This window comes from Nicotiana tabacum, chromosome 20 (genome assembly GCF_000715075.1).
Source record: "Nicotiana tabacum cultivar K326 chromosome 20, ASM71507v2, whole genome shotgun sequence".
Classification (NCBI taxonomy): Eukaryota; Viridiplantae; Streptophyta; class Magnoliopsida; order Solanales; family Solanaceae; genus Nicotiana; species Nicotiana tabacum.
This window is the reverse complement of record NC_134099.1, coordinates 167,778,226-167,792,607: the sequence shown is the minus strand read 5'-3', so window position 1 is coordinate 167,792,607 and position 14,382 is coordinate 167,778,226. Positions and strand designations below refer to the sequence as shown.

Here is a 14,382-nt window from a genome sequence, read left to right as displayed (position 1 = left end):
CGTTCTCATATGATTTTGAGAACGACCTCTCATGACCAGTGCTTCTCCTTCTCCACTCTTTTGTTTTTCTCTCTATCTTTGTTCATAGTTGTACAAGGCAGAACAAACTTCTTTGAGAGACACTTCATCATTCCCATGAAGTAGAGTAGTTTCGAGGTGCTCGTACTCATCGGGAAGTGCACTTAATAACATTAAGGCCATATCTCCATCACTAAAATTCACGTCCATATTCTGCAAATATGTCGCCAATTTATTAAAGCTGGTGATATGATCATTCATTGTAGTACCAGGAACATATGTGAAGCGTAACAGTCTTTTTTTATGTAAAGTTTATTTTGACTATTTTTCTTCAAGAATTTATCCTCCAACGCATTCCACAATTTACTTGCAGAAGTTTCTTTTGTGTATGGATACTTCTGTTCTCTTGCGAGGTAAGATCGAATGGTACCACAAGCAATGCGGTTGATAATCTTCCAATCTCCCTCTCCGATATTGTCTGGTTTATTTTCTTTTATGGCAATATCTAGACTTGTTGAAAAAGGACATCAAGAACCTCAGCTTGCCACATCCCGAAATGTCTTGACCCGTCAAAAATTTCAACTGCAAATTTCGCATTTGACATAATTCTTGTCATAAGCGAAGATGCCAACGACGTATTACTAACACCCGATGTGGACTCTTCATTTTTATTATCTCTTATTTTGCTATAGATACTATTTATTTGCTGACAGTACAGAACACCAAAGTAATTCTTTTCTGATGTGGAAGTTCAGACTATGCTGCAACCACAGAGCATACTAAGATAGAACCTTGGCTCTGATACCAATTGTTGCGGAAGCCGAATATATAGAGAGTGATTAAATCACAACTACTATATCTAAAGATAGCTTATAAATAGTAAATGAGACAATAATAAAATGAACACCAGAAATTAACGAGGTTAGGCAAAATTTAATTTTTGCCTAGTCCTCGGACACAATCAACTCAAATTTATTTTACTCCAAAAATACAAGTGAAATACTACAAGAGAGAAAGAAGATTCAAATGCCTTAGGAGATAAGAAGGCAAGTGAGAGATGCTTACAAATGAACAAAACTCTTACTATTTATAGAAGAGAAATGGTCTTAATAATGTCATGCATGACATCATATTAAGTGTGAACATGCAATGTAAATGCATGAAAAATGCATCTACCAATTTCTTCCTAAAAGGAGGCTTCAAATGTTCATACTAGTTCACATTAATCTTGTCAAAATTCAACACTATGATATTTTTGTGTCATCTCCTACTGCATACTGTTATTAACTGACTGAGCTAGAATGCTAATCTCCTACAATCTTTCTGTCCACTAAAGTTATCGTTACCATAAAGCGAGTGGAACACAAATGATGTTGGACGAGGAAATGAATGCTAATCATGAGGAATCCGAGCCAGAATCAGAATCATCAGAAGACCAAGAAGTTGTAAAATTGACTGAACCTTCAAAAAAACATTGTATACAACGTGGAAGGTTTGCTTGATAAGCTCAGAGAAATCAGTTGGCCTGATAATTTGGATTGGATTCACAAGCTTGATGTCAACAGGGAGGAGCAAGAAGATGTGGATGTGAGCGATGATTTGGCGAGGGATATCTCTTTCTACATGCAAGGGTTGGAGTGTGTCCGCCAAGCGTATCTGATGTTTCACTCTATGGGACATCCTTTTCTGAGGCCCTCGGATTATTTTGCAGATATGGTGAAGTCTGATGCACACATGGAGAAAATCAAAGGCGTAGTCTTGAAAGAGATGAAGAAGATTGAGGATGTTGAAGAGAAGAGGAAGGCGAGGGAGAACAAGAAGTTGGCGAAAGAAGTTAAGGCACAGAAGATGAAGGAAAAGGCTAAGCAGAAAAAGGATGTAGCAAAGGCAGCAGAGCGGATTTGATAAAGAGAGTGTTGGCGATCTTGATTTGGCTTTTGATGAAGATGGGGCGAGACCCCATCAAAGATCGAATAAGAAGAGGCCTAGTGTGTCTCCTGGAGATCGATCAGGAGGAAAGGCGACATTTGGTGGTAAAAAGGGGAAAGTGTCCGATAAAAAACGGAAGAGCAGGGAATTCAAGAACTCAAAGTTTGGCTTTGGTGGGAGAAAAGGTTTAAAGAAGCAGAACACTGCTGAAACGACCGACGATTTCAGAGGATTCAACTCATCTGCCACAAAGAAAAGGGTGAAGTAAAATAAGATGATTTAAGTTAATTCCTTTATAGACTTCCATATTGATCTGGGCCTTTCAGTCAGATTCTAGTCTTGCACTTTTCTGCAAGTTAATGGCCTCTTTGCCTACCTTCTATGTTCAATTTCTGCATTAGCTTGTAGTCATAGTTCTTTGATCCCATAAGGTCCTTAGTAGTATAAATCTTCTTCCAAGGAGAGTCTATATCCTTTTAGTCTGCCAAAAGTTTCTTATTTTCAATCCACCACTGCAAGGTTTGCATTTTTCTCACAGTTTCCATTAGTACTAGTCCTTTCACTTATGTTTGGACAAAGCCTGATAATGGAAACTGTCACTATAGCAATCAAAGAATCTAAGCTAAACTGAAATGTTCTAGGACGAATGTTCGTTGGTGGTGGCGAAAAAGTAGCTTGGTCATCGTCGCTTCCATTGTTGCGCGAAGCTTCATCCTCCGCAAGTTCAGCTAGCATTTCTTCGTAAGCTTCGTTTTTCTTTAGTTGTGATTCAACAAGTCCAAAATTTTTTTTTTTCGAACGGATCCAATCTCTGAAAAGTTGACCGCATTAACGAACTTGTTGAAAATTGATTATCGTTGAAGATTTCAATTCAACAACTTAGCAAGTATAGAAGAAAATTAGAGAAATTGTGATAGATTGATATTAATTTTGTAAGAAAAATGAAAGAATAAGGGAGTATTTATAATTAAAAATAAAGAAAAATATAATTATAAAAAAATTGGAATTAAACCAAAGTGGGGAGGGGGGGTAAATAGCTATTTTCTAAATAGCCAACAGCTATTTTGGGTTGCCCAGCAATTGTTTTTTGAAATAGCCAAAAAACAAACAATTTTAAAAAATTATCGGTATGACCGTTTGGCCCACCAAGGGACCGATCCGATCCAGTCCCTTGGCGGGTCAAACAGTCCAGGTCCTAACAATTCAAAAGCAAGAACCAGCCCACGAGACCAGCTCAAACCCACCTCTAGTAATCCTACCGGCCCACTTGGTCCGCGATCCCGAACTGGCCAACGTGCCACCCATATCCTCAATACTTCTTAGGTCATCATCTATCCCTTCTCGTACCCACCAAAACAAACCACTCATACCTCCTCAAGGCTTTTCCTCCGCATGTACTCAAACCATATAAGCATCGCTTCACGCATCTTGACATCCATAAGAGCCGCGTCCACCTTTTCCCGAATATCTTCGTTCCTAATCTTATATATTCTAGTGTACTCGTACATCCACCTCAACATACGCATCTCTTCTTAAGAGGCCAACACTTTACCCCATAAAAACATGACCAATCTAACCACCACTCTATAATGTGCCTAAATTTTCCTCCCAAGTTTTAAATCACATGACAAACTTGAAATATTTCATTGAATTGAATGATAGAAATACAATTTCTAAATAGATAGAACAAGATGCAAATGCTTGCATAAAGTTGTTACATAAACTCAATGTCTTCACCAACTTCAACATTGGCAAGCATTCACTTTTTGAAACAATGTCTGAATGCAAATAAATATATGATAACACCCTATGAATAATCAGTCCCCATAATCTACCTAAAGGGGGAAACACCATTTGATAGTTGCAGGTAATTTCACTTCCTTCATTGAGAAACTTCAATCTGTTCCGCGTGAGAAGGAAAGTTATCTGGCAATGACATTAATGGTTTTCCTTCAGAAGATCCCTTCATCGCCATGGCCAAAGAATAACCTAGAGCTCGGGCTACTGGAACAGCAACTGCATTACCTACTTGGATGTACCTGAGTAACATAAAACAACCAAAAGCATGTAACAACAAGCAAGGAAAATGATGTTTCAGGTACAAATGAACTAGTTCACTATCTCCATTCATAAGCAGCTTCTGGACAATAATTAGTAAATTCAAGAATAAAGGATGGTATAACCAAAGAGTAAGCACAATAGCCTTTATAAAAGGCTCCAGATACCAGCAGCTCATTAACACTGTTAGGAAAACTATGGCTCTGGCATGTTTCCATATTCATGTATTAGTTTAAGCTCAAACCAGATAGTATTCCAAGTGAGCATAAAAACATGTCAGCTTAGGTACCAGCTTTATAGGTGATATGGAGCATAGGAGGGAATTACTGAAAGAACTACTTAAAAGAAATCAGATCTGTACCCATACATTACATTAGGGTTAAAGTGATACCTTTCTTTGATTGGCCCTGTCAATTTATAGTAGTCAGGGAAACCTTGGAGCCTTGCATTTTCACGAATTGTAAGCACTCTATTCTGATGTGGATGTATTATGGTCTGGAAGGAATAACAATGGCATCAGGATGAGACTTAACACAATTCTATGGTTTGTGTCTTTGAGATAAGATGGGAAAGGTAAAAGCTACCTGATTATGGGGTTCAGCTCTCGTCACTACTGTTGGGACAGTTTCATCCCACCACAGACGACCAAATGGCCTGCATGATTTCACACCATGAAAATCGGTACAAATATTATGGAAAAGCAGATACAAATGCAAAGAAAATACCAAATAAGAAAGAAAAAGGTGTATCCTTACTTTGTGGAACTACCACCAACAAAGCTCATAGCATAGTCAGGGACCTGTTGATTTTAAGCATCATAAGATCCAGAAAAAAAAAACAGAGAACTGTCAGTCAAATTAAATCATACCAAAGGCTTCCCTGAAGGAAGTTTTACTCTCTCCACATCTGGATCCCATTCAACTTTATTATCAGAACGAACACGAACTCCAGGCAAATCTCTGAAGTTTGCACCCTAAAATCACAGGTCGATAATTCAGCACAGCGAAGAACGCATTCCATAAGTACAACAACTGGCCAGACAAACAATTTGTATACCTTCCGCTTGGGAATTTGACAAACACGCTGATAATCATCATCATTCAACTGCAGAGGACGATGATCATATAGAACACTTCCCAGCGCCCCTACAATATAGCAGAATCAAAATTTGAAAGCAGCTGAACCACTGTTTGATGTAATTGAATGACTGAACTGTATTAGCAAAATATTCATTAATGCAGAACCCATTTTCAGCTCAACCATAATTAGTACATGAGACTTCTCAAATGGAATTGGTGTTTTAACTGACACCCCTCAGGGGACCAAGCTGTTAAACTATGAGGTGTAACATGCAAAAAAAATGGAACAAACGGATTTACATTAAGCTACAAGCAAAATGTGGACTCACCATCCCTCCCCAATCTTATAAAATGCTGGAAATCAGACTTGGGCTCATTAGTGTAAATCATTTCATCTCTTTGCTCATTATTCTCCACCTGAGAAGAAAAGCTTGCACATAAACTAGAGGGAAAATGATGCTTAATATATGGTTAAGTAATCAGAGGTGGCTTACAAAAAAAAACTTTAATCTCTTACGTACCGAAGGAAGATCAGAAAGTGCATCACCAAGAAAAAGTTCTTTCTTTAACTCTAATTCCTGGCCTTCATCAAACGCAACTGTGTTTGACTGCATTCGCACATGGATGCACATTTAGTCAAATAGCAAACGCTACAACATTCATGGGATTATAACAAATTCAAAAACCTACCTCAAACTCCGTGGGAATAACACCCCTCACAATAACTTTATGTGTGGGCAAAGGATATTGTGGCAACTTCTGCACAACATGACAAGATTTAAGTAGACTGAGGTTGGTAGATTGATGCACTGCATTTCAAAATCAGTATTACCTCTGATGAAAGTGCACCCCACATAAAGACACGCATGCGAAACTGTGGAAGACCGTAAGCACCAGCTGCCATCATACCCATGCGGGCTTGGTAGTTCATCCCTACCAATCTGCCCAACGCATATCGCCCTAGGAAACCGTTGGAGAATTTAATAAGGTCTACCACGTTTTCCATTAGTACAAACCTAGGTTTCAAGAAATCCACTATGTCCATGAAGACATCAAGCTGTTGATTTTTTGGATCCTCCAGTGGATTTTCTTTATTCCTAAAACGGTTGAAACCACTGATGCCTTGGCATGGCGGTCCACCGCATATAACATCCACATCCCCCTACAAAAAGATGAATAGAAAAATGCAATCAATATGAGTCAGAATCACAAATCATTAACAAGTTGACAGCCTAGAAGTGGTTTAGAATTTGGAACCCAAAACTAGTTAGAAAGAGAGTAATGAAGCTTACAGGCAAAGGCAGAAGATTTGCTTTGAAGCCTTTGGTCACAAACTCTTTTATTTTCTTCGGGCATTCACTATAACAATATGCCAACTAGTTGGAAAGAATTTAAAGAAAAACATATGTTATTTTCAGAATAGACTGCTTCAAGAGTGTACCTTAAGCCATCTATTGGCTCCCAGGTGTCTTCCTCTGGGCCATAACCTTGCCAGTGAACCTATATACAAGGTAATTAAAGTAACTTGAGAACAATGACATGGGTCAGAAACACAGAACAAAACAAAGTTGACAACAGAAGACTTCAGCTTTTCCACAAAAGAAATCTGTAAATATTCTACCAAAGAAAATATGGTTGACAATGTGACATACCAAAAATTAAAGATTCCAAGCTCAATGGTTAAGTACCTTGAAGTAAAGTCCAGGTTTCTTAACTGCATTTGGATCTCCATAACAAACTTCTAAAAGTTCTTCAACCTCAAAATTTTCACCTCTTTTATCATCTCCAGAATCTTCACTTTCATCAGCATTTTCATCTTCTTCAACTTCATCAATTACTTTTAAATGAGGGTGTGGAGGAACACTGCTTTTTACCAAGGAACAAGAGCTGCAAAGCTGCATCCACTCCTTCAGAAGTGATAAGAAGTCACTGGCATACTCATTTCTCACCTGAATAGTGCATTCATTTTCTTCATTGACAGGCCACCAAGAAAATAGAGACATATTTATGTCCAATGAAAAATCTATACCTGAGTCTCTGGGTGGTTCAATCTCAAGCTGTCACAAGCAAAGCTGTTGAGGTCAACAGCCCATTTCTGCATCCAAGAACTTATATTAACAAAACAGACAACAGGACAGATGGTCTTATAAAGAAACAAAAATGCAAGCCACATTGTGCTGAAACAAATTGGTAAAATATAGAATAAACAAGCAGAAGGAAAGAACATACAGTAACAAGTTTAACACCGTTGCTATTAGCACCAAGGCATAGTCCAGTGGACATTGCCCCACATCCTGAATACAGATCCAAGAGCTTCTTTTCCAGATTGTGCTCTTTGACCTCACCAGCATCAGTGTCACTTGATATAGTCGAAGATGAACTAACTGGACTTGAAGAATCTACAAAGAATTACCATCTCCGTTATGCAAGTTTACGCTCGAATATTAATGTGAAAGGAACTGAGCTGTATTCAGCTATGTAAACGAGCAAACAAAGAAATACCAGGTGGCAAGCTCAAGAAAGATGAGTAGGGCAGCAGGTACATCATGTCATAGTAGAAATCACAATTTGATTTAGCATTTTCCTTGAACTGTAAAGTTGCCTGCAGGAGCATTCAGCATTCTTTAGTTCAACCACCCAATGCCAAGACATAGTATCCACCAATAAGGTAACAAAGACATACATTTGAAGGCACAGGAACAATCTTGAGTTTAATCACAAGGCAATCGATTGGGTTATCGTCCATGATTTCAGAAAGGAACACACGCTTCTTGTCAATGAACTGATCATGGCTTTTAATAACCTAACAGGATATATGATGTCAGACCATATAGCATCACAAAGAGGACAAGGAAACCTTTCATATGATAGAGTTGGCATTTCTTACAGTATCCTTAGCTCTGTAAAACCATTGAGCAGTAAAATACTGCATGCCATCAACTGCTTCAAAGAATTCTACAATCTTACAAATGTAATCCTCCTCACCATCAGCAGCCTAGTTACAAGAGAAATATTAGTCAATACATGAATCCATCATATGGTCATATGTATCATAATAAACTAAAACAAGCAATCAACCGGGCTAAAAACAAAGAAGGCTTTAATCCAATAATTTCACTGTTTAAACAAGCAGGTTCCACAGAGAAATTGAGGTCAAATGCAACACAGACAAACAGTGCCAAGTATAGACCTAAGCATTCTTTCTTTTCTGCTTTCTTTTCTTTCCATTTTTTTTATAAATAATCTATGCAATCTTTTTTTAACTTTCAAGTACTAATACTATTTTAATTCTTCCAATCAATCCCGAAGAGCAACAAAAAATTACAATGATTTGGTAAAAAATTGACATTCCTCCAAGCTTAAGGTACAGGGACAGCATTCAGCTCAAACCCTAAGGTATTATTTTCATTTTATGTCATTAAGACTACAAGCAACGTAGGCTAGCATGCTAATAGAATCAGACATTATTATGCCTGGAGACATATTCTAAAGAAGATTAAGAATACTGTAAAATAAAATGATTACCATGGCTTGTGAAAATAAACAAGACCAAACGAATTGTCTAATGATTGATTTATCAGGTTAACAATTTTTCACTGATGCCAAACCTCTTAAACCAATACTTTTCAGGTCTAAGACAAGAAATTAAGACTGTAATTCATTAATTATAAATTCAAATCTTTGAAATATTGTTAAGAGAAGTTCATACAAGCCACATACCTCAACTATTCCATTAAGTACTTGATACCTCCCAGGATAATGAGCAACTATAATATGATACTTCTCACACATGTAGTTCATAATAGAAAGGCATTCTTTCCTCTTTAAGATTTTCCTATCTATTTACACAAATATCTAAACCATTGTTTCAAAAGGCATTTTCGGGGCAAGACCAACCAAAAACGCCCCGGGGTGAAAGTCTCAAAAGGTGTACGCCCAGCAATTGGGGGTGTACGTCCGGACGTTCGAGGCACATTTGTTTAGTGAGGAGTAAGCCCCAGAGACTTTCTCAAATTAAAACAAAATTTATTGAATAAGTCATTCATATAATACCCAAATTCTCAAAAGTTAGTTTGGTAATTACTCAAAAGGTTTAAAAGGGAACTCAAAAGTATTAAATGTAAAAGTCAAAACCTAATTCATGATCTTTCCCAATTTTTTATCGTGTCCGCTAGTCTGCTAATATCTCACAAAAGCAACAAATATTTAATACTTTTTACAAATACAAAGAGAACTACATTCTACTTCATAAGAGCAAATTCAAAGTTAAAATTGGAGGATAATCATACTTTTTGATCTTTCATATAGAAAACTTTATTCTTTTAGACTCAAATTATGTGTGCTTGTAAATAGTGTATAATAGATTGTTTTGATTAGTGTTTTTTGTGGGGATGGAGCATATATATAGTTTTTTTCAATTTTTATGCAATTTTATTTGTTTATAAATATTTACTATCATTATATTATTTTATAAAATATTAAAAATTGAATACCTATGAGGCTTACACCCTGTGACTCGGGGTTTACAACCCGCTGAGGCATATGTAAAACGCATCACCTTAAGGTTGTATAGATTATAAAATAGCAGCAATCAAAATACAAATGTTGAACAATGCAAAAACAAAGATGGATGGAACTTTAGATTCATAAGAGACTTCGACAGTGGGAAATTCAAGTGACACAAGCTCTCAACTATCAAAGAAGGCTACTAAATTTGAATAATGAATCAGATACCATAATATGGCCAGTAAGTAAGAATAAGATATCTAATATTAAAAGCTGCTAAAGGAGTTTGATTCAGCTTGTACTAGCAACAAAGAAAATGTGCCTAGGAGAATACTGAAGAATGATCCATATAAAGTGGCTTGTATTTTTTGGAGGTACATATCAAGCAATGATTACGCAGCAGAATATGCAGGAAAGAGGATTCCTTATCTACAGCAGATGCTTATTATGTGAGAATGAAGTGGAGAATACAAGGCATATTTTCATTCGCCGTCCTGTTGCAGGCCAGCAATGGGACTTATTTTTCATTGTTATGGGTGTCATGTGGGACATACCTTCTTCAGTAAAACAACTCCTAGGTGGTTGGAAACTGACTGGATTGGAGGAAGAGAATGCTAAAGTAATTTGAAACGCAGTTTCTTCTTGCGTAATGTGAGTATTATGCTGGAAAGGAACAGCAACTGTTTTGGAAGGAAAGTTCGATCCATTCACAGCTTGATATCAAAGCATACAATAGTTGTAGGTTCAAGTCTCACAATAAGTCATTATTAAAAAATCACAAAATTACCTCAAATTAGGAGTGTATGTGAGAGGACATGTTGAAAACATGATTAAATACATAAAATGTGAAATTACTCAAAAAGTTTAAGCTTTAAGATAGATAGTCACAAAATTCAATAGGACTCCACAAAAAATACCCAAATTCTTATCAAATCCTTTAGAAACGGGTAAATCAACACAATGAAGGATTCACATAACATAGGCCAAGGTTACTTTTCACTACAATATTTTACCTTCACATGTGCATCATCCTCAAGACAATAAATCTGACCATCAACCGATGCTTGAGTAAAATGGCACTTAGCTTGAAGTTGCTGGTCTGAATCATCTTGACTGTAACATGAAATTACCAATATCACATACGCCAATCAAAATAAACAAAATTATTATGAGCCAAAAACAATGTTGTGGTGGACAGTTGTGCAAAACTTACCCATTTAAGCTCTTAGTACCATTTGCTTTCCCCCTATTCTGTTTTCAAAACAAAAAACAGTTAAGTATGTAAAAATAAATTAAACACTAAAAGGTTTTTGGAACTACTGTCTTTATTTCATTTTATATATCTTTATCTTTATAAATTATTTAAAAAAGAATGGCACTTTTTTAGATTTAAAAAAAAAACATCAAACTTTTCATTTTACTATTAATGAATGCTCACATACCCATAGGCATGTCACAACAAATTTAGGACCACAAGTTCTAAGAATACATTTGGTATGTGCCAAAAGTATTTTACTCTTACTCTGAACCCAATCAAACAACAGTGTGAGTATTTTCAACAGTATTAGGTCCACTTTACATGTACTGTTTCAGGTTTGAGATATAACGCATACACATTCTATATAAGTATTCAACTAAATGGTAAATAAGTAGTAACAAAAGAGATACCACTGATCACAACTTCAATTTGAGACATATCTTCAACTTTGAAATGCCTCATAATGTTTGAAGTATCCCTCCATACAGCTTTTGCAACTTTCCAGAACTCAAATACATTGAACGACCAGATTTAAAACTAAGATGTTGATGTTCTCTCACATACTTTTTTGTCAACAATGATTTCAATATTTTCATTCAAACTATCAAATTAAAACGGACAAACTATCAACTAGCCTCTTGAAACAGACAAATATAGTACTACTACAATAATTTGTTAGATGACACTTTTAATTCATGAATAAGATTTATGTGTCTACTTAACAATAATAACTATATCTCTATCTTAGACAAATTGGGTAGGCTATATGAATCATCGCAGACAATGTTTCTCCATTTAAACTTAATCACATACCAACATCTTACCAAATAAAAATAAAAGAAAATTAGTATTCCATCCGTTTCAATTTATATAGCATATTTATCTGATTAGTACATTCCAAAAAGAACAATATATTTTTATATTTAGAAAGAATTTAACTTTATACTTGTTATTTTATCCATTTTAAATTTTGATGAAGAGCTTTTATAGATACACAAATATAATGATACTACAAAGGTTTTAGCATTTAAGATTTTAAGATCATAAATTTTAAATGTTTTTTTCTTAAACGATATGTCAAGTAAAACTCAATCACATAAATTGAAACGAATAAAGTACTAATAATAATAGATAAAGGACCAAAATATAAGAGGATGCATGTGTATTTATATTAATGTGGACAAAAAATGAACAAGATAATTGCATTTCTTCAGAAACTTCAAAGGTGCCATCCAAATACAAGCATTTTGAAATACCAAAACCCCAATCAATTTTAAGCAGCACAATTTCATATATACGATACAAAACTATTAGAACATACATACTCTTTATATTTTAGAAAGAGTTTGACCATAGATTCCGAAATTTGTTTTGAAAAATATGATTTGGGTGAAGTTTGGTTTGAAGATGAAAATGTATTTTGGACATCAATTTTCAAAACATATTTCAATTTATTTATTTATTTATTTATGAAAAACATGAAACATAACTTATAAACACAAGTTATAAAAAATATAAGAGATACTAAACAGTAACTTAATCAATAAAATTGATTATATTATAGCAAATAATAGTCCTAAACATAAATAAATTAGGTACAAAATTATCATTTTTATACTGAACTACATAATAAAGTATTAGATGATTGAGAAGATGAATAAGCATTGTTACAAAATAATAAATGGTGGGTTATTTTATAAAATATAAAAGATTGGAGCAATTTTTTAAAAATGTAATAGTAATATTTTGTGACTAGTTTTGTGTTTTGAGAATTTTTCAAAATATGAATAAAATTTATGAACAAACTAGTATTTGCCAAAAAACAAATATTTTTTGGCAAAATTTATGGCCAAATGGGTACTTAATTTATGTGACACTTCTCGATGATTCAAACTATGTGAGCTTTGATCATCATTTAAAAATGCATTTATAATCATATTGGCGTGAAAAGAATTGCAACTTATAATTCTCTTTATATAATTTTAGAATATACAAATTTTAACTGTAAAATATTGAGTTAATATAATCTAATAGCTTTAAAATTATCGTTTGACTCTTCATAAGTGAAAATGATAACATAAATTGAAATAGATGGAGTAATTCTTATGCTAGAGTACCCAGATAAGCAAGAGTAAGCCCTGATGGAAAGAACTCATGTTAGCTTGAAGGAATTCAAGTTTTCAAAAAACTACAAAGCCCGTAGTAAAGAGCAGAAAATTCAAGCAAGAGCATCAATAGCTTAACTTTTTCCATTATCCTTTTGTCTATTTGAGCATCTAAAAAGTATCTATTTGCGATAAACAAGTTAACATAACACGCAACTTTCTGAATTCAAAGATATTCTACATTTTAGCAGCTAAAAGAATGTATTTCACAGTAAAAACAGATAAAAAACTTTTTTTTTTAAAAACGTTTCTTACATAGCGATGAGGCCACCTTTGACGAGCTTCTGCATCTGGAACAGGTTCACCGTAAAGTACACACTCTTCATCCTTTACATTCTCACCTCTCTTCGGCTTCCTTTTCGAAGGCGAAGCCGCTAAGCTCTTCTTCAAAGTCCCGTGCTCCGTCTCATCTACCTCTTCTATAAAATCACTCTCCACTGCACAATCCTCCACCTCTGGATCTGGATCTGGATCTGGCTCTGTCTTTTCAGCTACAAAAGAACCTGAATTTTCAACAGCTCGTCTCTTCGATTGAGAATCTACTGCTTCTTTTTCAGTTGTCCGTCTCGTAGATTTCTTCTTTGTTGACAAAACAGGTTCCGACTCTTCAAAATCACTATCAGCTGGTGGAGCTACTACTGGATCTGGCTTTGCTGCGAGTCTCTTCGATTTCCTGCTAGCCGATGAAGACTCCGGCTTTGACGCCGGAGAAGTAGCTTTACGTTTGCTCGGCATAAGTAAATGTAAGGATATTTGAAGAGAAGCAGTAGGTTAGGTCACAGCGGCGGCGCCGTGGGTACAGTGGCGGAGGATGGAGAGAGTGAGGAAGGGCAGAGTGTTGTTATTGGCTTTTAAACTTTTTTGGGACTTTGGGTAAATTTTGAAAAGTAGTGGGAAGAGGGAAAAAAAGGCGGGACTGGCGGAATTATTGGGCATTTTCGAAAGTGAATTTGAAATATGGCCTGAGTTCCGGAATTGAACGTTAGGGATAAAAACTTTATTTAGTAAGTAATTCTTTTTTGTGTTTATATATTTTATATTTATTACAAATTGAAATAGACATTACACTTTAAAATGTTTCCATAAGAAGAGAGGAAATTATGAAAAAAGTACCTTATTCATTGTTAATTTTGCTAATTTAGAAGAGGTACTCCTCATCTAGAAAATATTAATTATGTATTAACATGGTGAATAATTATGTTCATATATTTTATTTTTATTGCAAATTGAAATAGGCAATACCTTTCAAAATGTTTCCATAAAAGGAGACGAAATCTTCGAGAAAATACCTTATTCATTGTTAATTTAGAAAATATACTAATTTAGAGAAGGAACTACTTATAATGTATAGAAAATGTTAAGTTATGTA

The 14,382-nt window shown here is 35.1% G+C and overlaps 1 protein-coding gene and 1 pseudogene across 1 annotated transcript; one reads left to right on the top strand and one right to left on the bottom strand.

The window, feature by feature from the left end:
- The first annotated feature begins 1,260 nt into the window (after positions 1-1,260).
- On the top strand, positions 1,261-2,452 carry LOC107774011 (putative rRNA-processing protein EBP2 homolog; annotated as a pseudogene).
- A 1,108-nt stretch (positions 2,453-3,560) lies between these two features.
- Positions 3,561-13,889, bottom strand: LOC107774010 (DNA (cytosine-5)-methyltransferase CMT3). Its single transcript, XM_016593454.2, has 21 exons — positions 13,269-13,889; positions 10,804-10,841; positions 10,604-10,703; positions 7,972-8,079; positions 7,768-7,887; positions 7,587-7,686; positions 7,314-7,483; positions 7,114-7,179; positions 6,773-7,033; positions 6,526-6,584; positions 6,377-6,443; positions 5,917-6,246; positions 5,775-5,843; positions 5,606-5,692; positions 5,414-5,501; positions 5,062-5,150; positions 4,874-4,978; positions 4,761-4,804; positions 4,590-4,659; positions 4,397-4,500; positions 3,561-3,986 (listed from the first exon to the last, which is right to left on the bottom strand). Exons 1-21 carry the CDS (start codon positions 13,746-13,748, stop codon positions 3,830-3,832), a joined length of 2,712 nt encoding a protein of 903 aa, XP_016448940.1. The 5' UTR covers positions 13,749-13,889; the 3' UTR covers positions 3,561-3,829.
- Positions 13,890-14,382: the final 493 nt, after the last annotated feature.

Bases quoted from the DNA above. Each gene is read 5' to 3' on its own strand.
- LOC107774010 (XM_016593454.2), bottom strand. From the start codon at position 13,748: ATGCCGAGCAAACGTAAAGCTACTTCTCCGGCGTCAAAGCCGGAGTCT. The intron at 7,484-7,586 runs GTATTTCTTTGT...AATTCTTTGTAG, and splicing joins TTTCTTGAGCTTGCCACCTG to ATTCTTCAAGTCCAGTTAGT. The intron at 4,805-4,873 runs GTATGATTTAAT...TAAAATCAACAG, and splicing joins TTCCTTCAGGGAAGCCTTTG to GTCCCTGACTATGCTATGAG.